We start from the raw sequence: 26538 nt of genomic DNA on the forward strand, positions 1-26538 counted from the left end.
TCTCCAGTACATCTAGAAGCGTCATCGAATAATTGTAAGGATGGGAGCATGGTTAGCAATACAGTAAATTTCTTCGTTGGTTACCCGTTCTATCCGGTGTATGTTCAAGATCGACCTTAGACATTTATTGCCAAATCCCTGAAGCCGTTTTTACTGTTGCACACAGATACCCCAAGATGCACAACCATTGGTAAGGGTAGGCAGAACTTTGCTGTTATAAATTCTACTTTTCAGCTTCTGGGAAAATTTCTTATTCCTCCAAGTATTTTTGAGACGACTAAAGGCAGAACCGGTCAGGCCTATTCAACATGTAATTTCTCGTTCGCATTTCGCCTCCGCCGAAAGGATACTACCCAGATATTTAAACTGTCACCACTTCGATTTCTTCGCCATTAACCAGAAGTCTTTTTCTAATATCGGGAATGACTGCGTTTGAAATAGACTTCGTTTCGTTGGCGTTAATGAGAAGTCCTACGGCATTGACAACACATTCAGGTTCGTTTATATTTGGTTGCGAAAATTGCGAGGTTGAAAGCTACAAAGAATACGGAGCGCTCATAAATTTCAGTATTTTAGTCACATAAGAAAGTCAATTGGGGAATGAATTTCCAATATCATCTAGTAAAAAAGAAATACTGATACGTCTAAGATAATGTGAACGTATGAATCCTCAGAAGTATATGACATATGCAAATTAAAGCTTAGCCCTTGCACAGCCACGCAAGTATGGAAACCCCGGCCCCCAATCCTAGAATTTCCTTCATTTTTTTTGTTACGTAATTCACTCGTTCTTTACTTTTTCTGATAAAAAACGAAGAAAAGAAAAATAAAGTGATTAAGATAAGCCAAACGAGGGTGATTTTCAGACAGTGGAAAAGAAATAACGAAAAGACAAAGCAGATATTTCAGCAAGGACCTCTGCCAAGCCTTCCTGACAGCTAAAAAAAGGAAGCAATATATATATATATATATATATATATATATATATATATATATATATATATATATATATATATATATATAAAACAGTAAACGGCACGGAAATAAGAAACGACTGAAAAAAATAACATACTAAACAAATGGAAGACCATTCAAAAATTAATTTTTTCTCCAGGGATCACTGCAGCATGTCTGGTGACCTGATTTGTATTAGTATGGTCAGTCGATCTTAGGTCAAAATGGGAAGAAAATTAGTTGATTCTTTGTATTAAATTTTCGTAAACTGGAATTTATAAAAACACCTTGAGCATCTCTTTTTAAAGCGAGGTCTTTATTTATGTGTTTTTTAATTCCAATTGCTTCCCTAAAATATGGTCGTAAACCATTATCTAAAAGCACTAGTTTATCTGGGTGTCTAAAAGCGCGGAGAGCTAAAACAGTCAAAATCATCATTTTTACTTTTAGACTTAAGATATGTATTTATTGAAAGCTAGTGTTCGTTTAGTCTTTCCTGTTGAAGAGTTCTGCCAATGTAAAATTTCCCAGATTCATGCGACCCTGTAAACGCCACAGTCAAGAACAGAACCAGGTCTATCTTTCTCAGAATTGAATGCTTTCAATCTTTGGTTTATGTTTGATTCTGTAAAAATTTCCAAGCTTATCACCGAGTCTAAGGATATATGGTAACAAAAAGACAAAGCAGATATCTTGGCAAGGATCTCCGCCAAGTCGCCCTCAGCACTCGACAGAAAAAAAGGAGAGGGGAAACGTTAATACAAAATAATGGAAAAACTAACCTTTCGAAGTAAACCATAACGAGTCAGAGAAAAGACTAAAAACAAAATAAAAATAAGCCAACACATGAAAAACTGTTTAAAAATTAGATTGGGCAAGAATCCTTTCCCTAGCCATTAACGCAGCCTGTCTAATGCGTTTTTTTATGGTAGTAGAAAGGCTGCAGTCAATTTAGGCATCCTTAATGCGGTTAATTGATTTTATTTTAACCTGACAGGGAATGTTGGGCAAGGAATTCTTAACAAAGTTGGTTTATTTTGAATGGTCTATCTAACCTTATCTAAACCCAATTCTGTCTAATTGGGCCTAAAGCCAGTCTAATTTTAAATAGTCTTTCAATTGCTTAACTTTTTCATTTGGTGGCATATTTATAGGCATATTCAATAGGAAGAAATTGACAACAGAAACAACTCGTTTCTACTTAAATCGTACCTTGCAAATTTAAAGCCCTACTTTCTGAAATTTCTTCTTTTTTTTTTATCTAAAGTAACTACGGCAAATTGTCTTTACGTGAAAATAGTCGAATATCCAGTCTTAGATGGTTAAATTTAAAAAGGAAATGGTGAAGTGAAATCAAGAGATAACTAGGTTCTGAGACCATACTGGCTAATACACGACGTTCAACAATAAAAAAAGGAGGGAAATGGCGGTGCACCTAGGGATGCATAGGTGACTCCTGGTAGTCAAGGGATTGCACAAAATCCTTACAAAATGGCAGTTAAAGCAAAAATATAGTGATTTCAGAATAAAGCATATCTTAAACACTCCGAGATTCGACTGAAATGGCATTAGAATTAGAAGCTGAAGAATCTTTTAGTATTTAGTATTATTAAATACTGTAGCGAATGTTTACTCGTGATAAGATAATATTTAAATATAGAAAAATAATATTTACTGCAGTAAAAAGCTTTTAGTATTAGAAGCCGAAGATTTTGAAAATCAGTATACAAAAACTTAACAAGTAGTTCACAATGTAATTCACCTTTCAACAATAGAAATAAAAACGTATGTACACATAATCAAGATATAACTTAAAATTATTTTTAAATTTGATAAAATACTCAATCTTCTTGGTAATCATCATCAAGAATATCATCTTTGCTTTCATCATGAAGCAGAACATATTCTCTAGAACTAAAGCCAAATTTAAGTACATCTTTTTCTCGTAATTCAACATATCTTTGAGGTTCAATTGGCTTATTATTCACAAAAGTTCCATTGGAAGAACCCAAATCAATAATATACGGCCTTACGGCTCTTGCCCGTCGTCCATCAGCCTTTTCATAAGGGACGAGACGATACTGTAAGGCGGCATGCTGTTTTGAACAAGAGGGGTGGTCCACTGCCAGGTCACAAACTTTTCTGTCACGGCCAATTAAATAAGCACTTTGTCTATGCATATAAAGAGTGGGCATATTATCAGTATCTTTAAACACATAAAATCTCCAACGTTTTTTTGGAATACGAGCCTCAGGAGGCTCACTGTATTTGATGACTACACCCCGAAAGGTATTCGTCTCTTCTGCAAGTTTACCAGAAAGAGCAAAATTAGGTTTTTCCTTCTCTTTTGCCGCTTTTTTCTTGTCGTCTTTTGTTTCGTATTCGTGAGCTTCATTTCCACTATCCCATTTTGTACGTTCAGGACTTAAAGGCTCTTTTTTTATAGTAATGCCCCTTGGTATGTCTTGTTCTCTTTCATTACTTCGCCTACTAGAGGGTCTTACCCTATTCCTGTCGTGTTTACGGTTACCTCTTTCATGCTCTCTGCTTCTCCTTCGTTCATTTCTTCTAGCTTCTCCTCTCTGAGGAGCCCGAAGTTCCTCAGAAAACCTTGGCGATATTTCCCTTTCTACTGACCCTTTTCTTCGGGGCTGGGGGGCATTTCTGCTGGGGGAGTGTTTGTCTCGTTCTTTAATATCATTGTTATGTCTACGAAACTTTTCATCATTTCTCTTGGGCCTATCTTCTCTCTGAGGGCGACGTTCCTCAGAAAACCTTGCCGGTATTTCTCTATCTACTGACCCTTTTCTTCGGTAGGGGGAATAGTTTTTAGCTCGTTCATTTATGTCATGAACATGATTACGAAACTTTCCATCATCTCTCCTAAGCCTATCTTCTCTCTGAGGAGGGCGACGCTCCTCAGAAAACCTAGTCGAAATATCTCTGTCATTTGACCCTATTATTCGAGACTGAGGGAAATTTCGGCCAGGAGAATAGTCTTTATCTCTTAATGTACGAAAATGTTCAGATCTTCGTGGTGATGGGTCAAAACGCTCTTTACAACTTTCGATTCTTGTTTCTCTACTTCTCGCGGCAGAAGACCTCTCTTCGTATTTTTTAAAAGAAGGTGAACGGGAGATTCTTCTTTCGCGTCGAGGTGATATTCCCTTATTTTGCACGAAATCCTCGTCTTTCCGACGTTTGGATGATGGTTGAGTTCGGAATTTGTCTTCAAAATCATTACCGTTTTCCAAAGAACGGCCTCGACCTAAAGGAGACTTTCTCTTGTCATATTTTCTTTCTCGCTCCGTTTCAAACATCGTTTTTCTAGACGTTTCTCTTGATTCTGAGCGGTCAAATTTCTTTTTATAACCACCTCTTTCTTTGTCATGTTGTTTCTCTTCTCTGGAATTGTAATTTTTATCCTTTGCTTTACCAACTGGTGATTTAGAAAGCATATCTTTCATTTGCTTCTTCTCAACAAGAGAGACGACACTTTCTTTCTTCTTTTTTGTAAGTTTCTAAAAAAAAAAAAAAACAATTGGCTAACTAGAAAAAAGGAAAATAAAATATAGAACGTACTATACTGACCATAACTCAGAAATAATTTGAGTTCGATCTTGATTCTTTGAAATATGTCACACTATGTGTAAAAGATGTCTCTAATAAAATTAGAATGCCCAATTTCCTTTAAATAGATACTCTATTGATCATAGCGTTTTTACCGATGAAATAGTTGCTGAGTTGCTAGGAGTTAAGTTTCTGATGAAAATTATTTTTCACCTTTCCAACTGAACCGTAGTGTTTTAAAGAATAGCTCTTTATAAAAAGGGTATGAAATTTTTGAAAATTCTGTCAGTAGTTGGCCTGTTAGGTTTTTTCAGATGTAAAGAAGATTTAATCTGTCCGCAACACTTTGAACCAAGTTATATTTTAACTCAGCTTATAACAGGCCATTCGAAACTTAATCATTTTTTACATAGAATAGGCATAACTGATAGCCCAACGTGTGAATGTTGATGTATAGAAAACTGTGAGCATCTCCTGTATGATTGTCCTTTTTATGTTCGTCAGAGGTTTAATATGATTATTGAATTGAGAGAACACAATGTTAGCTTCCCATTTGATTTAAGTCTGATAATTGGTGATAAAAATGTTAGGAATATAGTGAAAAAATTCCTGTATAGCACAAATAGATTTGATGTTTCTGGTTATTGTGAAAATTTTCTGAGGATGTTTAGTGAATGGGTAGGTTTTATTCCATTTTATATAATTTAGTTTTTTTTTTTTTTTTTTTTTTGCAGTTCGTGTAAGTATTTTAGTGTTTGTGTATAAATGTAGTTATATAGTATTGTAGCGTGAAATACCTGTTTGGTGCAGTCACGTAATAAAATCATTCATCATCAAGCCGTATGATAGTTGACTAATCAATAAAAAAACGAAGACTTGTGGATGATCTGTGTTCTCCCTTGAGTTTCATGTCACACTTGTGTTCAAGAAGCGGAAAACTAAAAAGGCAAGGATTGGCTTGAAAAGTCTATATTAATAATAACATATTCTGAAGTATATTCTACAAAAAAACTGTGTGTTTATATCCTTTAGTAGATTAACCATACAAAAAGTTTCCATCTCTTCTGATTGTGAAAAATCTGCCGTTGATCTCCACTCTGATTGATCAATCACAAAGTCGCGCTTGAAAGTTGAACGCAGCCCAACTTACTAAACTACACACAGGATATAATTATTGGCGCTGTGGTCATGCGTAATCTGTTTTTATCCACAATTGTTATTACACTGTGGCTTGGGCACAACTCTCAGTAACAAGAGTTTTAGTGAGGCTACCTCCCTTCCTTAACTAGCAAAAAAGATTTCACTAGTAAAAAAAAGAAGTTCAATAACAATTAAACGAAAACTCCTGAGCGGGCAAACCTGTATCGACACTATATAAAAGCATAGGAACTTCCCGAAAAAATTTCTGACGATGAAGATAAGCAATATTACAAGACTGAAATATTTTTAGAGGATGAAGGGATACCTTATAAGACATCTAGATGTATGCTTATATATTAGATGGCTTATACTGTACATGACTTTTAAATAATGCGTGTTTCTAGTTTAAAATTATGCTTAAAAAAAGAAATGGCATAAGATTAAGTAAAAATAACTCAAATTAACAAAAGATAAGAGGAGATATACGAAGTGAGGCAGAGAAGTAATGAGATTGGCGATACTGCAAGCGATCTGGCAACCATGCGCTCTTATCCTTGAGAGAGCACGTGTAACACAATCTTCCCATAGCTTAGTTCAAGTTTCTACTCCGCCTGTTAACTATGTGAATTTCGAGACTGCGATTAATGGAGTTGTGTTTCGTTGTGCATCACGCAAAACGGAACATCGGAACTTGGAGCAACGTTGTGCCATTAAATGTTGTATTAAACCTGGAAAATCAATCAACGTTGGGTGACGTTTATAAAGTTAAAAGAGTCCTATAGGAAGCATTCTTCATCCCGAGCTCAAGTTTTCAGCTGGGATAAAATATTTTTGAAAGGCAGAGAAAATGTTGAATATGAACGACGTCTAGGAAGGCCTTCAACTTCGACTTAGAACGACAACATTGAATGTGTCCTAGCTCCTGTGAGATCAGATCGTCGTTTAACAGTGAAAATGTTAAGTTAGCAATTACTTTCAACGGATTTACCGTTTTCCATAATGGCGTCCTTGAAAGGCTCAAAAAAGGATTATTCTCATGAGAACAGAAATTACAGAGAAATGGTTGCTCAATATTGCCATTCCCATAACAGAATTTCTTTCCTTGGACGGAATTCCTGTGGTTCTCTCTACTCCTGACCTCAGTCCCTGTGACTTTGTCCTAAAGCGCATAGCAAAGGCAATGAGAGAACACGGAATAAAATGGGAAAGTAAAACTCTCCTAGACTTAGATTATGATGATGATTTAAGCATCGTAGATGGGAATCTTAGCAAATTGAATAAACTTTTAGAGGTTTTGCGAGTTCAGGGCACAAGAATAGGTTTGAAAATGAATGCCATTTTTAGTTACTAAGACTTAAAATAAGTGATGGTGAAGAGGTAATGTTAGGTAACGGGAAAATCGATCAAGTGGACAGCTTCACTTACCTAGGTAGTATTATTAGTAAAGATGATGGGTGCAGTGAAGATGTTAAAAGCGAAATAGCCATGGCTCATGGTTTTTTTTCACAGTTGAAAAAAAGTCTGAAAGAATAGGAAGCTAAAGTGATGGCAGCGGTCAAGTACAGTTCTGAAGCTTGGGCACTCCAAAAAACGAAAGAGAAGTCGCTAGATTTTTTCCAGAGAAATTACCAACGGATTTTTTTGGGTGCCCAACGGACTGACCGAATCTCAAAAAGTAGCTGTATTAAAAATGTGGTTCAATCCAGCTTTCTAGGGCTATAATGAGACAAAGGAGGAAATGACTAGGACGCGTTTTATGGATGCAGGATGACCTATTGCCAAGGATTGTCTGCCTACCGTGCAGGGAAAAACGAAAAGCGGGTCGTCCCCAAATAGGGTGCGAGGATGTCGCAAGGAAAGATTTGATGGAAATGGGAACTTCTTGGGAGGGTGTAAAGAGAGAGACTTTGGATAGATTGGGATGGAGAAGGAGCATGCGTATCTGTCTTGGCCTCAGGTGGCTTGGTGCTGCAGTGGGTTGTTAGCAGTAGTAGTGGTAGTAGCTATCCTCTTTATGAGTTAAAGAGTAACCTTTTGCCTGTGGCCAGTTGTCCATGGCTTTTCGTTCCAACGTTAATTTCGCATGATGGTTAAAAAGCATAATTTTTAGCAAGATATAATCTTTATGACGTAAAGCGTGACCTTTTGTTTACAGCTTTTCGTTCGAACGTTAATTTCAACTGATGGTTAAAAAGCACAATTGTTGGCAACCTATCATCTTTACGACGTAAAGCCTGACCTCTTTTTCATGGATTTTCGTTCCAAGGTTAATTTAGCCAGATGGCTGAAAAGCGCGATTTTCGGCAACATATCATCTTTATGGCTTAAAATATGATCTAACTCCCCTAACCTTTTAACCATGTAAATTATAAAGCTGATTGCTTGATGTACAGTCAGTGTTGTGTACATAAAATTATCTTTTGACAATTCTTCTGGATAAAATCAGTTTGGATTTATTTATTTACTGAAAACATGTAAGTACAAGTCATTCTACTTATTGTAGCACTTCATATATCAATATATCATTGACATCATTCATCATATCATATTCAGTCATAACACCAATCATATCATTATCAGTTTGGATTTAGTTTATTTGCTGAAAACAGGCAAGTAAAAGTCATCCTACTTATTATAGTGCTTCACTGATCAGGGTATAATTCATCATATCACATCATATTCTATTCAGTTAAACATTGGGCACATAAATATCAGTTTAAATTATTTGCTAAAAAGGCAAGAACAAGTCATCCTACTAGCCAGATCCTTTGGCATCTTAAACACAAAATATATGTAGTTTTCAAATAAGTAGCCTATATAGCTCAAGCTTACCATATTTTTCCTTTCGTCTTTCCGCTTCTTCTTTGGTATGTCTTCTTCTGACGAATCACTGCTTGAAGAGGGTTCTTGTCTTTTCCTTTTCCTCTTTTTACTTTTCTTTGCCTCTTTTTCTTTTACCGGTGATTCAGATCTTGATGACGATGTCAAAGTTGATGATGAAGAGGATGTTTCAGTAGAAGGACTCTTGGGTTTAGCTTTCATCCTGCAGAGAACAAAGGCATAAATAAACCGAACCAAAACCTGCAAGTCAGTATCGAGTCAGAACTCTGAATCAACTGATTCCGGCAGAGCACAAATGTATACATAAATAGAGCCATAACCAGCAGGTCAGAATTGACTTGCTGGCATAAATAGGTATAAATATATATATAATAGTTATAAGTGTATAAATCGGTATATATAAATAAATATGTAAATAGATATATAATATGTAATAAGTATAAATAAAAAGAGCATCGAGTTTCGATATCTCAGAAAGTTTTTTTCTTTCTAAAAAAAAAGCATTGACACGGAATTTCATCTTTATTATAGTTCTTTAGTGGCCAAAATAAAAGTTAAAAAGTTTGAGTTCTTTAAGTTTAGTAGACGAGTTTCCTTGCACCAACCTAAAACTAATGAGTTGTCATAAAAAAAATAGGATTTTTTCTGGAGGGAGACTAATTACTTCCATCAGGCATGTCCGCTGGAGTGAGGGTAGGATAGTCCCTCTTAGATTTGGAAAAAGGTACTTTTTCGTATTTTCATTGAAAAACCCCTTTTTTGGCATTTTTACTTAAGGAAAATAGAGAAAACAACAACATTACTACCTTCCTGGAAATTGCATGGTGCCCCCCACCCTAAACTGGTCTCCATTGTTTACGTTTTATATGCATAATAGGAACAACCAGAGATACTAAAGGACATGCCATGGTAAATATTGACAGCTCAAACGATATTGCATCTAAACTGAATTGTGACCTCTCGCGTTAACCTTGGGTAGCACCACGGAAAAACAACCATACGCCAAGACAATATCAACAGAACAAATACAACACAAACACACAAACACCACTAGACACACACAAGACACAAACAATAGTTTAGTACAACAAGGATCCCTTACGTGATTCTCCAGCACAAAGGATAAGCAGCCATAACACAAAATAACATCAACAGAAAAGCCGAGAGTGGACGAGTTTGGGATTAAAAAGTGCAAAATTCTAAAGAAATATATGCCCCCCCCCCCCCAAAAAAAAAAAAAAATATCGTGACAATGATTTTGTTCTTGTCTCAAATTAGGTTACATTGTTATGTTTTAAAAGAACAACTATTTTTGCAGTACCCAATTGGTAAAAATTATTGTATTCTCATTATTTTATATAAAAAAAAACTACGTTAGCACGTAACCTTGAGAATATGGTTTTTTGGCCTTATGGTTTTTAAGGCATACCTAAAATAAAATCTTCAGATATTATTCAGTAAATTTGTTTTTTTCAGGTATAAATTTCTAAGATCCAGAAGACCTTTCTGATACCTGCATTCTCAAGTTTAACATTTAATACTCCTCTGGTCAAGTTTTCAAATCCCTTTTTTAATCTCAAAGAAAATTGTAAAAGGAGTTAGCTTTAACTTAGAAAACATAAAATGAATAGGTATTCCCATAAATAAGTACAGTTTAATTTGTGTTAAGGCTAGAGCCTCCCCCCCTCTCTTTACACTCTAAGGGTTAGAATTTCATCAGCACTTTACTGAAAGCCAAATAGATTGCTTAAACTGAAAACTATATTTTGTTGAAAGTTTGGTTTTCTAAATATTTGAAAGGAATGGATTCTAAAAAGAAGAAAACAGATGACAATTAGTTTCATGTTGGATTAGTAAAAGTAAAGTGATTTGACACAAATATATGGTTAAAAATTTTTTTTTGGGTAAGTTCAAGCTATAACTAACAGTCTTTATTGTCATATTTATAATAAAAATGAAACATGATAGAAATCTACTGTGTTTAAAGATTAAATAACACTCAAGCCTCTTAGGACGTTTAGGGGCAGTAATAGCCAATCCCCAACTTTTCCTTGTCAATTTGTTAACAGAAGGTAGCCATGATGTGGGTTGTTTAAGGCAGAATCTTGCAAATATTTTAGAATATTATTGGAAGTAGAAAGTGGAATAAACTATTTAGTAAAAAGGTAGGTAGGTGGCACCTTATTTGAACAAGAACCCTTCAAATATTTTCAATCTGCATGATTGAAGACATAAAGTGGACCCATGGCCCCTCCAAAGCCACCTCTCAACACCAGCATTTTAGTAAACATTATTCATGCTCCATCTTGTTTGAAGCAGGACAAAAAAGGAGCAAAAAGGATCTTTAATATTGCCTTAGAACTGAGCACTGATTACTCCACATAGTCTACAAGAGATATACAGAAAAAGAGAAAGAGCAATAGAGTGAGAGAGAAACAGAGAAAGAGGAAAACAAAGGAATAGGAACAGAAAGAAAAAAAATGAAAGGAGTTTCAATTTTCTCAGAGGAATGGATGAATTTACTCTATTTGCTCTAATGACATTTGGCTAAATATAATAAAAAAAAACCAACAACACAGCATAACAGTATGCTGCTGAATTTACAGTTATACACTTGTTTGGTCTACCATATGACGTAGATATTTTTTCGAAGACCATACTGCCTTTCTATGATGAACAAATAAAAGTTTACAACTTAAGGAGAAAAGTTTGCAACTCAAGACTTGGAATATACCCTGTTATTGAACCCTCTCAGCCAATGAACTGGAAACAAGTTATGACCTGGGAGTAATTACTTTATTTTCAGTTACAAATATCTTTTGTTTCAATTGTAACACTTTAGTTTATCAGCTGATGATGGTCACTGTATATGTGTTAAAAATATCCAGAACTTTTTGTATCTGTTTCACTGTCTAATAAAAGGACTTATCCCCGTTTGAACTTTCATTTGTTTGTCATCCGTTTTTATGTTGTTTTTTTTTGGAGAATCCCTCCTGCTCCAGCTCTCCCTTGTTAAACAGAATTTCTGAGCAAGTGGGATGTGGCAAAAAAAAATCGAGCACTATTGGTCCTAGAGCTTTGAAGTCATGATAAAGATTACACTCATTTTGGGGGGGATGGGGGGGATACTCGAAAAGAAAATTTTAGGCTCAAAATTCCCAATTTTTAAGCACTCTTTAGAGAATATCCAGCTTTTTGGGTGTGGCTAGTTTTGAAGCATTGATATTTTTAAACAATTATTTTCTACTTTCACCAATAACAACTCCTAGACAAGAGGTAGAATATAAAATGGAACTCACCTGGTCTTTTTGTGCTTGGAACTAGTCAATACTTTTGATTTTTTAGACTTCTTTTTGTTAATTTCTTTGTCAGAACACTCAGCTGAGCTGGAGCTGCTTTCAGCTTCTGTAGTTTCATCAAATACTGATTCACTGCTAGAGCTATTGTTTTCCTTGTGTTTCCCCATTTCTTATACCTGCAACAATTTAAGGTTGATTTGAATATTTTTAATGCATAGTAAGAGCAAATTGAAATCAGGGGGGGGGTTGCAGAATGGTCTTAAAAACAAGCAAACCTAAGGTCAACCAGGCCAATAAGGTGATTTGAAAGGCTAGTGTGGAAAAAAAAAACAACTGAGTCTTCTACAATTTAATATGACTCCAATTGGGCTGAAAATGTAAGCATTATGCCATCACATGAATAAATCATAGAAAGCATAGTAACCAGGTCCAGAGCAACTAAATGACATCCATACATTTCCCCTGAGCACTTGCTTAAGTTTCCAGTCTAAAGGCTTCTTGGGGTGTTAAGTTTTTAAAATAAAATCTATAAGTTTTTGGCATTGTACATGATGATTTCCAGTTTTCAAATTATACCTTCACTTTTCTATGTTATCAGTTTGTTTTCTTTAACTTCTCCTTTTTCCATCACAAGCCTTAGTCTTACAAGACAAAAGTAATAAATCATAAGATAAGCCTGCATCAAAAAGGTTTTTGAATTAACTGAGAAAACAAAATCAAACAAACTAATTCCATGAAAACCCATAGTCTTAGTAGACTTTTCTTTTGCAGTAGCCCAATATTGAAGACTGTAAATTATAAGATAAAGGTTATTAACAATAATTCCTAAATTATACAGACTAACAGGCTAATAAGATTAGCTAAAATAGTAAGAAATCTTTTATTTCTATTATAAGAGCATACCATTTTTCTGGAAATACCAGAATTTTGGACTTTTATTTGCCAAGTTATGATTTGGATTGCAATTCTCCAAAGTTTAAGAAACATTCACTTCTTGTCTTCAAGGAGTGGGCCAAAACGCTACCTTCCCCCATGAGCGCCCATTTAATGGAGCCCACTCATAACTGGGGAGACTACTATTCTAAAATATCTTCTGAGCACATATGCTTGGTGCTCTTGAATCCACCAAGACTGTTATCTGCTATCTCTTGCCAAGACAAACCGTCAAGAGACTTCTAAAATCCTACAAATCTTGCTAGCTCTCATGTCCCTAATGGTTTCCATAGCCTGCCATGGGGGAGAGCAGTACAAAAAAAGCTGTCAATATTTCATTGCCATATCACAGTATTTATACAGCTGGGAATAAACAGTAACAGCTTCAGAGGGTGAAAGAGAGAAAGTATGCAGAACCAGAAAAAATTGCAGTTGAGAACATCTTTTTTTTTGCAGCAATATGTTGAGAGAAGATAAAACCACACACAAGATGCTCGCCAAAGAATTTAAAGTCAGAGCTGCAACTGGTAAAGAAGGTCTGGCCATCCATAGCATTTTAATTATTTCAAAAGAAAGGACAGCAGGGGTCACAAAAACACACACCCCAACATTCACCAAATGTGAAGCAGTCATCCATTGGCCATAGTGTAAAATGAATATGAAAATGATAATATGTCGAATTATAACACTGCTTCTACCTCATTCATATTGTATGCAACCTCAGAAACTTTACCATGCATTTTCTGTTCCTTGTTTCTATCAATATTGATTATATTTATAGGCATTAAGTTGAAACAGGAGAGTCACATATGGAAAAATGTATGATAAATACATGATTTGTGCTAAATATTTGCACATTAGGAGGGTTAAAGATAAAAGTAAAGTGAAAGGCTTTTAGTAATGATATGAGTAAGTATTTTAAGATTTCTTAAAGTTGTTTTCAGAATTTTATAGTGTTTCTTTCTCAACAGCCCTAAACCCTTAACTCTATACTTATACCCTAGGACTGGCATAGAGCATCTGTACAAGGAGCAGCTGGAGCTTTTACTCTAGGCCTAGCTATCAACAAGATGGAAAATAACAGGCAGCACAAGTCATCATGGAATCTTATAAGGACAGAAATCCTTTGCTTGAAGTTGTGATTTAAGGGATAAGAGTGACCATAGGCTAGTCTCTTTGCAAAAGCTGGCTGATTTTGCGGGTTTGCATTACTTTTTTTTTCTTTTTTCTCATAGGAGTTGGTACATGATGTGAGACTGGGTAAATTTGCAGTTTTTAATTTAATTTAGCTAGGACAAAAATGAATATTTCACATGATGCCCTTTTTTATGATCTTTCATAATTCAAGTTGCTTCTGGATGAAATTACATTTTGAGCCCTTAAAGAGAATAAAACATTACATAACCTAACCTAATTATTAAAAAGCATCTGAAAACCCTAAAAAATGACATCATGTTAAGGGGTTTCAGACTCTTTTCTAAAGATTTTGTAAGTTTATTTTCAATACATCAAACTACTATTCAAACTAATGAAAATAAGATAATTTTCTAATTAATTCACTAAAGAGATATCTAAGACACAGACACAGTTTTAGAATCAGAATTTTGAATTGAATCTAAATAAAGCATTCATTTGCACTAGAAATGAACTTTACGCCCTCCCCTAATGTGCAAATATATATCCTGAATTGTATTTATAGAATAAATTTTCCACTATCTTGACAAACTATAAAATAAATTTGCAGAAAAGAGTGAAACTCAGGGTATAAATTGGAATATTAAAGGAGTGGGGGTACAGTTCATTTTTGATGCAAATATATGTTATATTCGGATTTAGGATGAAATTCTGATTCTAAAGGTATTTATTTTTCTTAGCAATCACATTAGCAAGTTAATCAAAAAATTTATTTGAAATAATAATTACAATTCCTGAATCAGTAACAAATGGCAATTTTTTCTCACTGGCCAGTTTTTTTTGTTTTGTTTTTACTTTTGGTTAATATGGGCTGTTTTGGGACTGGTCACTGACCAGTTTTCTTTTACTTTTGGTTAATAGGGTGTGTTTTCACCAGAACCAATTATTGAATTATGAAAGAGCATAAAAAGGCATCAAGCAATGCATTCACTTTCATACTAGGTAAATTACATTGAAAACTACAAATTTACCCACAGTTGTGATGACAGCAATTATTATATTTGGAAATAGCATTGAATAAGGGATAAAGATGCAGATCTTTCCATTACTTACCTACAAATTAGGTGAACATATGACTCAACACCTTTTTTACTCTTTCCAAATATAATAGGCTAATTGCTTTACTCAGAAATATAATTTTAATCCCTTTATGAGCCATTAAAGATAATACATTTTCTCAAATTTATGGGTATATAAAAGAGTTAAAACATTGGTTTATAACTTTTTTTTATTAACTTTTATTTCTTAGTCTATGCTATATTCATAAAATTAAAGACTGCATTATTTGAGTGTTGTTTTCATAAAATTAAAGACTTCTCAGCACTAAAATTTGCTTGATAATATGATAGTTAATACAGAAAAGCAAGTGATGGGTAAAATTGTAGACAAGGTATGTACCTTTTGCTATCATAGGCAGCGCAATCGCGCTGCCTGAGTAAAGAACGATGTTGGCACAATGTATTTTTTTTCCTTTATACCAGGGCACTTTGTACCAAAGGAGTTGCCATAGAAAGTTGGAAAAGGGCTCATTCAATTAGAAATTGAAATGGTTAGTACACTTTTTAATAGTCGAAAGTGATTGGAAGGCAACTACCACCCCTTTCACGCCCACTATTTTTCCAAACGCATCCAATCAAAATTTTGAGATAGCCATTTTGTTCAGCATAGTTGATTTCCTGATATAAATTATGTTTTTGAGGAGGACGCCCCCCTCAGGGCAAGGGCTGTAAGTTATGCTGTGGGGGCATACAAGGTTTTTATAGAAATCTTTGTTGCAGAAACTTCGAAAAGGGCTCATTAGATAGGAAATTCAAAGGGCTACTGCCCTTTTTAATAGCCGAAAGTGATTGGACGACAACTAACCCCCCTCTCATGCCCACCTTTTCTCCAAACACACCCAATCAAAATTTTGAGATAGACATTTTGTTCAACATAGTTGAAAGTTCTGGAAATTAGGTCACTTTTGTGCACTTTTTAATAGTCGAAAGCGATTGGAAGACAACTAACACCTCTTCCACGCCCACCATTTTTCCAAACGCATCCAATAAAAATTTTGAGATAGACATTTTGTTCAACATAGTTGAAAGTTTTGGAAATTAGGTCTATAAGGATGACAACCAACCCACAGTTCTCAGGGCAAGGGTTGTAAGTTATGCCCTGGGGCATATAAGGTTTTTATAGAAAGCGTTGCTGTAGAAACTTCAAAAAGGGCTCATTCTATTGGAAATTGAAATGGCTTGTGCCCTTTTTAATAGTCAAAAGCGATTGGAAGGCAACTAACACCTCTTCCACGCCCACCATTTTTCCAAACACATCCAATCAAAATTTTGAGATAGCCATTTTGTTCAAAGTAGTTGAAAGGTCCAGAAATTATATCTTTGAGGATGACACTCCCCCCACAGCCCTCAGGGTAAGGGTTGTAAGTTATGCCCTGGGGGCATATAAGGATTTTATTGAAAGCTTTGTCATAAAAACTTGAATAAGGGCTCATTCAATTGGAAATTCAAAGGACTAGTTGCCTTTTTGATAGTCAAAAGTGATTGGAGGGCAACTAACCCCCATCTCATGTCGACCTTTTCTCCAAACACAATCACAATATGCATTATCTGATAGCTAGTGTGTTCAACATGGTTAAAAGACACACACACTGTATCTTTGGGTTGTATAACCCCCTCAGAGCCCTCGGGCTAAGGGTTGTAGTTAGTGCCCAGGGGACATGTAAGGTTTTTAGACATAGTGATATTCTAAGAACTTTAAAAATAGGACAGTCGATTGGAAATTCGAATGGCTTGTGCCCTTTTAATAGTTGAAAGTGATTGGAGGATAACTAACACCCCTCTCACAACCACCATTTCCCCAAACAGGCTACATCCAATCAAAATTTTGAGATGGCCACCTTAATTCGCAGTTCGGAGCGAAATAAGGTCCATGCTGGATCTGTTCTGCTTTGCGTCAATGATTTTAATTTGGAACGTCACTGTGAAATGGGCTCAGTGATGTTGCATTAGTTGGCAACTGAGATGGATGGACTATCCCACTTATATTTCCATGGCTTGTTGTTCCATTCTTTGTCAAGTCTTGACTTGAAGGAGGCACTAGTGGGTGCAGTCACAGTTTTGTCTTGGAGGTTGTTCCTGTTGTTGGAAATACACTCAGTAAAAAAGTTTTAGTGTCTGGTCTTCACTCTTCACTTTGCTAGCTTCTCTGAGTGTCCTCTAGTGTTGTGTTGACCTGTGTGTTTTGTGAGGAGGGTGTTTTTTGGTTGACTATTATATTTGTAGGTCAGCATCATATCACATCTGTGACGTCTGAAGACCAGCATTAGTTTTAGGTGCTCCAGTCTCTTATCATATGGCATATTTCGCAGACCCATGATGCATTTGGTGGCACGTCTGTGGACTCCTTCAGTTATTCTGGTGTCATGCTTGTAGGAGGGGGAGGTCAGGCATGTTCCAAAGTCCAAGAATGGCCTAACAATAGCCATGTACAGTCTCAGGAAGACAGTACAGGAGTAGCTGGTGATAGTACATTTCAGCAGGCCTAGACTTGAATTAGCTTTTGACACAATTTGTTGCCAATGCCCGTGGAACTTCAGTTGCTCATCAACAAGGACTCCCAAGTCTTGTTCTTCACAACTGGTTCGTAGCTGAATATCAGACTGCAACTTCTGGTAAATGGAGAAATTGTTTTGAATTTTTTAATCTAACTTAATTTGTGACAAATCAATACTTGTGAATTATAAAGCTTAAACAAAATGGATTTTATTATGATATAGTATGTTTGAAACAAAGTTTTTAACCCTTTTATACCAAAAAACTATGGAAAGAAATCATCATTTTCTAAGGTCCAAAAAAGGCTTAAAACTGAATTTGCAAGAAAAGTAATTATTATACTTAAAAAGAGCATAAAGAATGCCATCAAGTGGCATGTTAACTTTATTTGTAGATTAATTATATGAACTGTTCCATATTTACCAACATCTTTCTTTTTCTTCATTTAAGCAGAAGATCTATTTTGCAAGGTTTTACATCTATAACACAAACATCATTAAAGGTCAGTGCCCTCTAGAGGGGGAAGGAGTGGAGGTAGATACTTCAAAATACTTTCCTGGGACATACTTTGGGTAATGCTTATGTTAACACATTATTCAGATAGCTAAGAAACAAACTTGCCTCTGTAGTTGCAATTGCATCCTGAACCCAAATTTAACATTCATTTGTGTTGGAAATGAACTTCACCTGCACCCTATATATACCAATTCAGGGTAGCCTATATATTTGCACATTAGGCTGGAGGGTGGAGATAAAGCTCAAACTTACATCCATAGTTGGAATTGCATCACGAATCCAAATTTAACATTCATTTGCATTGGAAATTAACTTTACCCCCACCTCCCTAATATGCAAATATATATCCTGAATTGGTATATAGGCTATAGGAGTGGGGTCAAGTTCATTTCTGATGCAAAAGAATGTTGAATTTGGATTCAGGATACAATTCTGAATATAGTGATAAGTTTGTTTCTTAGCTATTGGAATAAACCATTAATATGAACATTACCTCATACTTTATCTTGTAGATCCATTCCTAAAAGTTTCGTTTTCCTAACATAGCCCTTTTAGAAGATGGTGGTAAAATTCTACTTTAGCTATTTTTGGTTATCTTAGAAAGGGGCTAGGTTAGGAAAATGAAACTTTCAGGGATAGGTCTACAGGCTAGAGTATTTCCTGGGAAGGTATTTTGAAGCACCTACCTCCACTCCTTCTCCCTCTAGAGACTCCTAAAATTTTCCTATGTGACAGGTTGGTACTTGTGCATTATATGTTACCCCCTGCTATAGACTGTACAAGGAAATACCAATGGGAACCCATCAAACAGGTATTTGCAAGAGATAAATTGATCACAAACCATGGTTTCTCATTGAGTTTACAATAGTTAAACTGTTTTTTTAGGGTTTAGGGGGAGGGGGGAGGTACCTAGGTTAGGGTACTTGTGCATTATATCCACTCTTTTATATATGTCAAATGAGATGCAGCAGTTACCAGGACAGATACAGGAGAGATACCCAATCACAAAACAGTTGTTAGAGTTGAGTTGTGTGAAATGGGTGATCTAAAATGAATGATAAAATTATAATTTGGAATTTCCCAGACAGAAAAAGAGGTAGTTGGATTTTTTCAGGATAAGGGGTTATTGCTGAAGACAAAAGAGTGTAAAAATACATATAAAAAAAAAAACAGATACCAAGTTATAATGATTTATTAACAAAATTACAATAATTACATGTTATAATTGGGTATGTGTCTTTTTTTATCTGCTTTTTTTTCTTTACCCCCCCCCCCCCTGTAATGTGCAAATATATAGCCCAAATTTGGTTCTAAACTATTCTATATTCATCCTATTTTATTTTATTTCATTAACATTAACCAAACTAGCAGTATATAAAAGAGTGTGTATAATGCACAAGTACCCAAATTTGTTTCTAAACTATTATATTTCCATCCTATTTTATTTTATTTCATTAGCATTAACCAAACTTGACTTCTTTCCTGGGTATCATATAATGCACAAGTACCTATTGAAGTTTTGACAAAACAAAATTTTACTGTAATTTTCAGATATCAGTTTCTTTTTCTCTGGATTGAGGCCTAATTCTGAAAATGCAATTCTTGTTATTTGGGGTTACCTACATATGACAATATAGAAACTTTTTTCTTTATATCTAAGCAATAGAATATTGTCATTTACTCTTATATAGAATGCAGTATAAAGCCAAACATAAGAAAATATCATGCTTTCTCCTATTATGTAGAATGATAAAAAGTCATACAGATGACTTTATGCCTCATTCTTTTATAGAGCAAACATAAATAAAGTCATACAGATGACTTTTTATACCTCATGCTATTATAGAGCAAGCAAAAATAAAGCCATACAGTATGTCTTACACTATTATAGAGCAAACATGAATAAAGTCATACTGATGACTTTTTATATCTTATGTATAACATGAATAAAGTAATGCAGATGACGTATGTATAACATGACGTATGAATAAAGTATGTATAACATGAATAAAGTAATGCAGATGACATTTTATACCTTGTACTATTATATGGCAAACATGAACAAAGTCCTACAGATAACTTTTTAAACTTCATAATTTTATGGAGCAAACATGAATAAAGTCATACAAATGACTTTTTATACCTTGTATGTTTGTAATTATATATTTCTATTTCTAGAGAAAAGATGGAGAATGATATAAAGTTTTCTGTATGACTTTTTAAACATCAATTATTGTGGAGAAGTACAAATAAAGTTATACAGAAGACTTTTTGGTTTTCTTATTTCATATATGATCCACTAAAATGTCATACAGAAGAAATTATATTACCCCCCTGATACATAGAGAAAACAACAAAAAATCATATGTAAGAATTTATTCATGTTTGCTCTATAATATTATGAGGTATAAAAAGGGGATACCGCCAGATGGCTAATTTGAGAGTGTAAATATATACAAATTTTTAAATTAGCCAACCGGCCAACCAGTATTTTAAGCCTAGGAGTCCAGCTGGACAAAAGGAAACATATTAAGAAAACAATTCTTACTCCATAATATGTAGAATAATCCTAGTTAACACATTTAGCAGGGAGGGGGCTTTTATATTCACTTCTTTCCTTGTTTTTCCAGTTTTTTCTAAGAAATTAATGAAGTCCTTAGAGCCTATATATTCACAGAATATATATCCCCACCCCTCCAATGTGCAATATATAATAACAGGAGGCATAAAAAGTCATCTGTATGACTTTATTCATAATGCTTTATAGTAGAATGATAAATTAAAAAGTCATCTGTATGACTTAATTTAGTCTGCTCTATAAATGAAATCATATAGGACTAGGCTATAAAAAGCCATCTGTATGACTTTTTGTTGTTTTTTCTATGTACTAGTAGGAGGCAAAAAGTCATGTGAATGACTTTATTTAAGTTTGCTTTATAATAGTATGAGGTATAAAAAATCATCTGTATGACTTTATTCATGTTTGCTCTATAATAGTATGAGGTATAAAAAGCCATCTGTATGACTTTATTCATGTTTGCTCTATAATACCAAGAGGCATAAAAAATCACATGTATGACTTTTTTTAGGCTGCTCTTTAAATGAAATCATGTAGGACTAGGCTATAAAAAGCCATCTGTATGACTTATTTGTTGTTTTCTTTATGTACTAGCAGGAGGCATAAAAAGTCATCTGTATGACTTTATTTAAGTTTGCTCTATAAAAGAAAGGCATAAAAAGTCATATATAGGACTACATTCATGTTTGCTCTATAATAGTATGAGGTATAAAAAGCCATCTGTAAGACTTTATCTTTGTTTGCTCTATAATAGCAGAAGGCATAAAAGTCATTTGTATGACTTTATTCATAATGCTATATAGTAGAATGATATATTAAAAAGTCATCTGTATGACTTTATTGAGGCTGCTCTATATATGAAATCCTGTAGGCCTAGGCTATAAAAAGCCATCTGTATGACTTTGTGTTGTTTGTTCTATGTATCAGTAGGGTAGGCTAATATAATTTCTTCTGTGTGACATATTAGTGGATCATATATGAAATAAGAAAACCATAAAGTCTTCTGTATAACTTTATTCATACTTCTCTATAATAATTTGTTGTTTAAAAAGCCATACAGAAGACTTTATATCATTCTTAATGTTTAAAGAAAACACAATATTGTCTTTTGTTTGACTTTATAGCACTTTCTATAAAAGAGTAAATGACAATATTTGTTGCTTAGAGTATAAAGAATCAATAACTTTAATAGTCAAACATTGCTCACCCATTATTTGAGTAGAATTTTCAGCCTTATCAATGTTTTTTTTCAAATTTAGGAAGGATATCCACCCTTTGACTATTGGACAAAATTACTTTATAAGCTTATATAGAATGGTACTATCCAGTCTCCTTATAATTAAAAACATTTTAGTCATCTAGTTGGAAAATTTGGTCCATCTGTATAGAAAAAATCTAAATTTGGCAACTAGTTGACAATAAATGTTGCCCCAGAAAAACTTAATTTTGCCAACTAGCTGGAAACAAACATTGCCCCAGAAAGCAATTTATTTTTCGACTATTTGATTAATATTAGTAAGAATTTATTCTGAATAGTATAAAATATGTTAGTGATATAGGGTTTTTTCAAATTTAATCATCACTATTATTACTATTGTGTTACAACTTCCATCTTTCTCCCTCTTAATGGGAGATATATTTTGAGTTATATATTGGGCTTTGAAGCCAGAGATTTTTTGTTTTAATTCCCAAGATAATTAGTCTTATACCTGGTCCTAAAAGTGAGATTGAATTTGTCAAAGCTTGGAGGGTTCTTCCTCAGGCCTGTTTAAGGAAAACAGATGCATATTTGAAGTTTTGTTCATTTCTATCTTACATTTAATGGACATAAATTGTGTATCTTCCTTCATTTATCTGTCTTTGTTTCTTTTCTGGAGGAATATTTCTGTCTTATTTTTAGAATTTTTAATTAATTTTTCCATAGTTGACTAATAACTTCTCTGCAGCAACACTTAAATTTGCCAACTAGTTGACAATAAATGTTGCCCCAGCAAAACTTTCCTTTTCCAACTAGTTGACTAATAACTTCTCCACAGCAAAACTTAATTTTTGCCATTATATATATATTAATCAAACATATATATATATATATATATATATATATATATATATATATATATATATATAAGGACAACTGCAGAAATGGGCATCAGACAATGAATAGAACTTTGCAGGTTCCACAAAAATGTGCATTTTTAAATGAAATTGCATCTCTGTGAACCTGGGGTAAGACTATCTTGCAGACTGTTGCCTAAGATTGGAAAGCACACTTATAGAAGGAGAAGACTTTTAGTTCTGTGGCTTCAAGACTATTTACTCCTGAATTCAGTTTGTTTGATTTACCTTAGCTGTAGTGCATTTGTTAAAATCACCTACTGCCAATTTTTGTTGGACCAGGAATAGTATGTTTTTTCTTTTCTCTTTACATCATGCTGTTAGCTAAGAAATTATTCTGAGGAAGTTACTTGCCAAATAGATGGCTAACAAAAGTGTTTATAGGGTAAGTTTGTTTCTAGCTAGTTGGATAAAGAAAGTATTGTTGGGGAAAAGTTGCTAGTCAACTAGTTGGAAAATAAATTGTTTTCTGGGGCAATGTTTGTTTCCAGCTAGTTGGCAAAATTAAGTGTTGCTGGGGTGAAGTTATTAGTCAACTAGTTGGAAAAATAAAGTTCTGCTGGGGAGAAGTGACTAGTCAACTAGTTGGAAAATGATTTTTTTTTTTTGTGGGGCAATGTTTCTTTCAAGCTAGTTGGCAAAATTAAGTTTTGCTTGGGAGAAGTTATTAGTCAACTAGTTGGCAAATTTAAGTGTTGCTGCAGAGAAGTTATTAGTCAACCAGTTGGAAAAATTAAGTTTTGCTGGGGAGAAGTTATTAGTCAACTAGTTGGAACAATTAATTAAACATTCTAAAAATGAGACAAAAATATTCTTCCAGAAAAGAAACAGATAGATAAACAAAGGAACACACACAATTTATGTTGATTAAATGCAAGATAGAAATGAACAAAACTTCAAATATGCATCTGTTTTCTTTAAACAGGCAGGAGGAATAGCCCTTCAAGCTTTGACAAATTCAATCTTACTTTTGGGACCAGGTATAAGACTAATTATAATGGGAATTAAAACAAAAAATCCCTGGCTTCAAAGCCCAATATATAACTCAAAATATATCTCCCATTAAGAGGGAGACAGGGAGAGAGAAGGAAGTTGTAACACAATAGTAACATTAGGGACATCCAGCGCATGGCTAATATGGGAGTAAATGTCATTTGTGATGCAAATGGATGTTATATTTAGATTGAGGATGCAATTCTATGTATATATAATGTGAATATATAGGTTCTAGAAAATCCATGAATTTCTTAGAAAAACTTAAAAAACAATGAAAGAAGTGAAGATAAAGGCTCTCCCCCTGCAAAATGTGTCAACTAGGATTATTCTGCATATTATGGAGTAGGAATTGTTTTCTTAATATGTTTCCCTATGTCCAACTGGACTCCTAGGCTTAAAATACTGATTGGTCGGTTAGCTAATTCAAAGATTTGTATATATATATACACTGTCAAGTTAGCCATCTGGTGGTATCCTGTAACAATAGTGATAATTAGATTTAAAAAACCCTATATTATTAACATATTTTATGCAATTTAGAATAAATTCTAACTATTATTAGTCAACTAGTTGGAAAAGGAAAGTTTTGCTGGGGCAACATTTATTGTCAACTAGTTGGCAAATTTAAGTGTAGCTGGGGAGAAGTCATTAGTCAACTAGTTGGAAAAATTAACTTTTGCTGGTGAGAAGTTATTAATCAACTAGTTGGCAAATTTAGATTTTTCCTATACAGATATGCCAAATTTTCCAACTAGATGACAAAAATGCTTTTAATTATAAGGAGATTAGATAGTACCATTCTATATAAGCTTATAAACTAATTTTTTCCAATAGTCAAAGGGTGGAGTGCCATTTAGGAAATGTATTTGCCTATCTTTTAAGCCTTATAAATTAAGATTGAGCAAAGTTGTGAAGCTGAAAACAATTTTGTTGTGCTTCATTTAAGCAGAAGACCTGTTTTGTAAGGTTTTGCTTTTATAACACACAGATTTTTTTAAGGGTCATCAAAGGTCAGGACCCTCTAGAAGGAGGAGGAGTGGAGGTAAATATCTACCAAATCATATTATTGAGTTAGGAATAAAGTGAATACACCATTCGATGCCTTTCTTTATGCTGATTATGAATATAATAATCATTTCTATTGGAAATGAATTTCAGCCCCCCCCCCATATATGCCAAGTCAGGGTTAGGTTGTAGAAATATATAACCTGAATTGGCATATATAGGGGGCTGAAATTCATTTCTGACAGAAATGATTATTATATTTGTAATCAGCATAAAAAGGTGGTAAATTTCTACCAAATCATATTATTGAGTTAGGAATAAAGTGAATACACCATTTGATGCCTATTTTATGCTGATTATGAATATAATAATCATTTCTATCAGGAATGAATTTCAGCCCCCCCCCCTTATATATGCCAATTCAGGGTTAGGTTTGGTTTCAGAAATATATAGGCTACCCTGAATTGGCATATATAGGGGGGGTTGAAATTCATTTCTGAAAGAAATGATTACTATATTTGTAATTAGCATAGAAAAAGGCATGATGTGGTATATTCACTTTATGCATAAGTCAATAATATGATTTGGTAGAAATTTACCAAAAAGGCATCAAATGGTGTATTCATTTTATTCCTAACTCAATATAATGATTTGGTAGATATTTACCAGAGTGAATGTAGGTAGGCCTACTTCAAAATACCTTCCCAGGACATACTTTAGCCTTTAGACCCATCCCTGAAAGTTTCATTTTCCTAACCTAACCCTTTTCCAAGATAGCCAAAAGTAACTAACAAAAGTAAATAAAGTGGAATTTTACTTGGTCAATGAAGGACTTAAAATTGAATTACTGAGTAAAGCAATAAGTATATTTGGAAAGAGCATAAAAAAGGCATCAAATGGTAGGTAAAATTCTACTTTAGCTACTTTTGGATATCTTGGAAAGGGGTTAGGCTAGGAAAATGAAACTTTCAGGGATGGGTCTACAGGCTAAAGTATGTCCCGGGAAGGTATTTGCAAGTACCTACCTCTACTCCTTCTCCCTCTAGACAGTCCTGACCTTTGATGACCTTTAATATTCTTTGTATTATAAAAGTGAAACCTTGCAAAATAGCCTAGATCTTCTACTTAGCCTAAATAAAGCATAAAAAAATTGTTTTCAGCTTCACAACTTTACTCAATCCCAACTGATAAGGTTTTAAACATATGCAAATACATTTCCTAAATTTTGAAAAAAAAACATTGATATGGCTTAAAATTCTACTCAAATAATAGAAGTTGCATTATCAGAACTAATGCCAGAGAAAAACAAACTGATAAGTGAAAATTAAAGTAAAATGTTGTTTTATCAAAATTTCAATAGGTGTAGACCTGTCATGTAGGCAAATTTTTGGACCTTCTAGAGAGAGAAGGAGTAGAGGTAGGTAGTTCAAAATACCTTCCTGGGACATACTTTAACCTGTAGACCCATCCCTGAAAGTTTCATTTTCCTAACCTAACCCCTTTCCAAGATACCCAAAAGTAGCTAAAGTAGAATTTTACCAAATTTTTTGTAATCTGTTTTCATCCTTTGCTATATTTTAAATTTGTCAAGAAAGGCTGAAAAAAATACATTTAGCCTAGGCCTATTAACCTCACTGTTTGGTGTAGCTTCTCTTGGACCACAAATCATAGATCTCAAGAATAGAAGATAACAGACAAAATTTTGTACTGTTACATTTCTTGTCCAGAGATGGCTCACACATACCTAGGCAAGGCCTACTTATTTAGCCTACCTTGTGATTTTGCAGACTCTTTTCCAATTTTTCTATCTGGCCAATCTAACCTTCAGGTCACTTCTAGATAGAAA

General features: G+C 34.2%; 1 protein-coding gene across 2 annotated transcripts; it reads right to left on the reverse strand.

Annotated features, from left to right (window-relative positions):
- Positions 1–2688: 2688 nt before the first annotated feature.
- LOC148949177 (uncharacterized) lies at positions 2689–26538 on the reverse strand. 2 transcript variants are annotated; one of them, XM_089092855.1, is made up of 4 exons: positions 26465–26538; positions 11805–11980; positions 8497–8707; positions 2689–4475 (listed from the first exon to the last, which is right to left on the reverse strand). In XM_089092855.1, exons 2-4 carry the CDS (start codon positions 11969–11971, stop codon positions 2796–2798), a joined length of 2058 nt encoding a protein of 685 aa, XP_088948981.1. In that variant the 5' UTR covers positions 11972–11980; positions 26465–26538; the 3' UTR covers positions 2689–2795. The 2 variants fall into 2 exon arrangements, with proteins under 2 accessions (XP_088948981.1, XP_088948982.1); XM_089092856.1 differs by lacking the exon at positions 26465–26538 and adding an exon at positions 26407–26436.

Source organism: Artemia sp. Qi Xiang Cuo, chromosome 8, assembly GCF_049724085.1.
Source record: "Artemia sp. Qi Xiang Cuo chromosome 8, ASM4972408v1, whole genome shotgun sequence".
NCBI lineage: Eukaryota > Metazoa > Arthropoda > Branchiopoda > Anostraca > Artemiidae > Artemia > Artemia sp. Qi Xiang Cuo.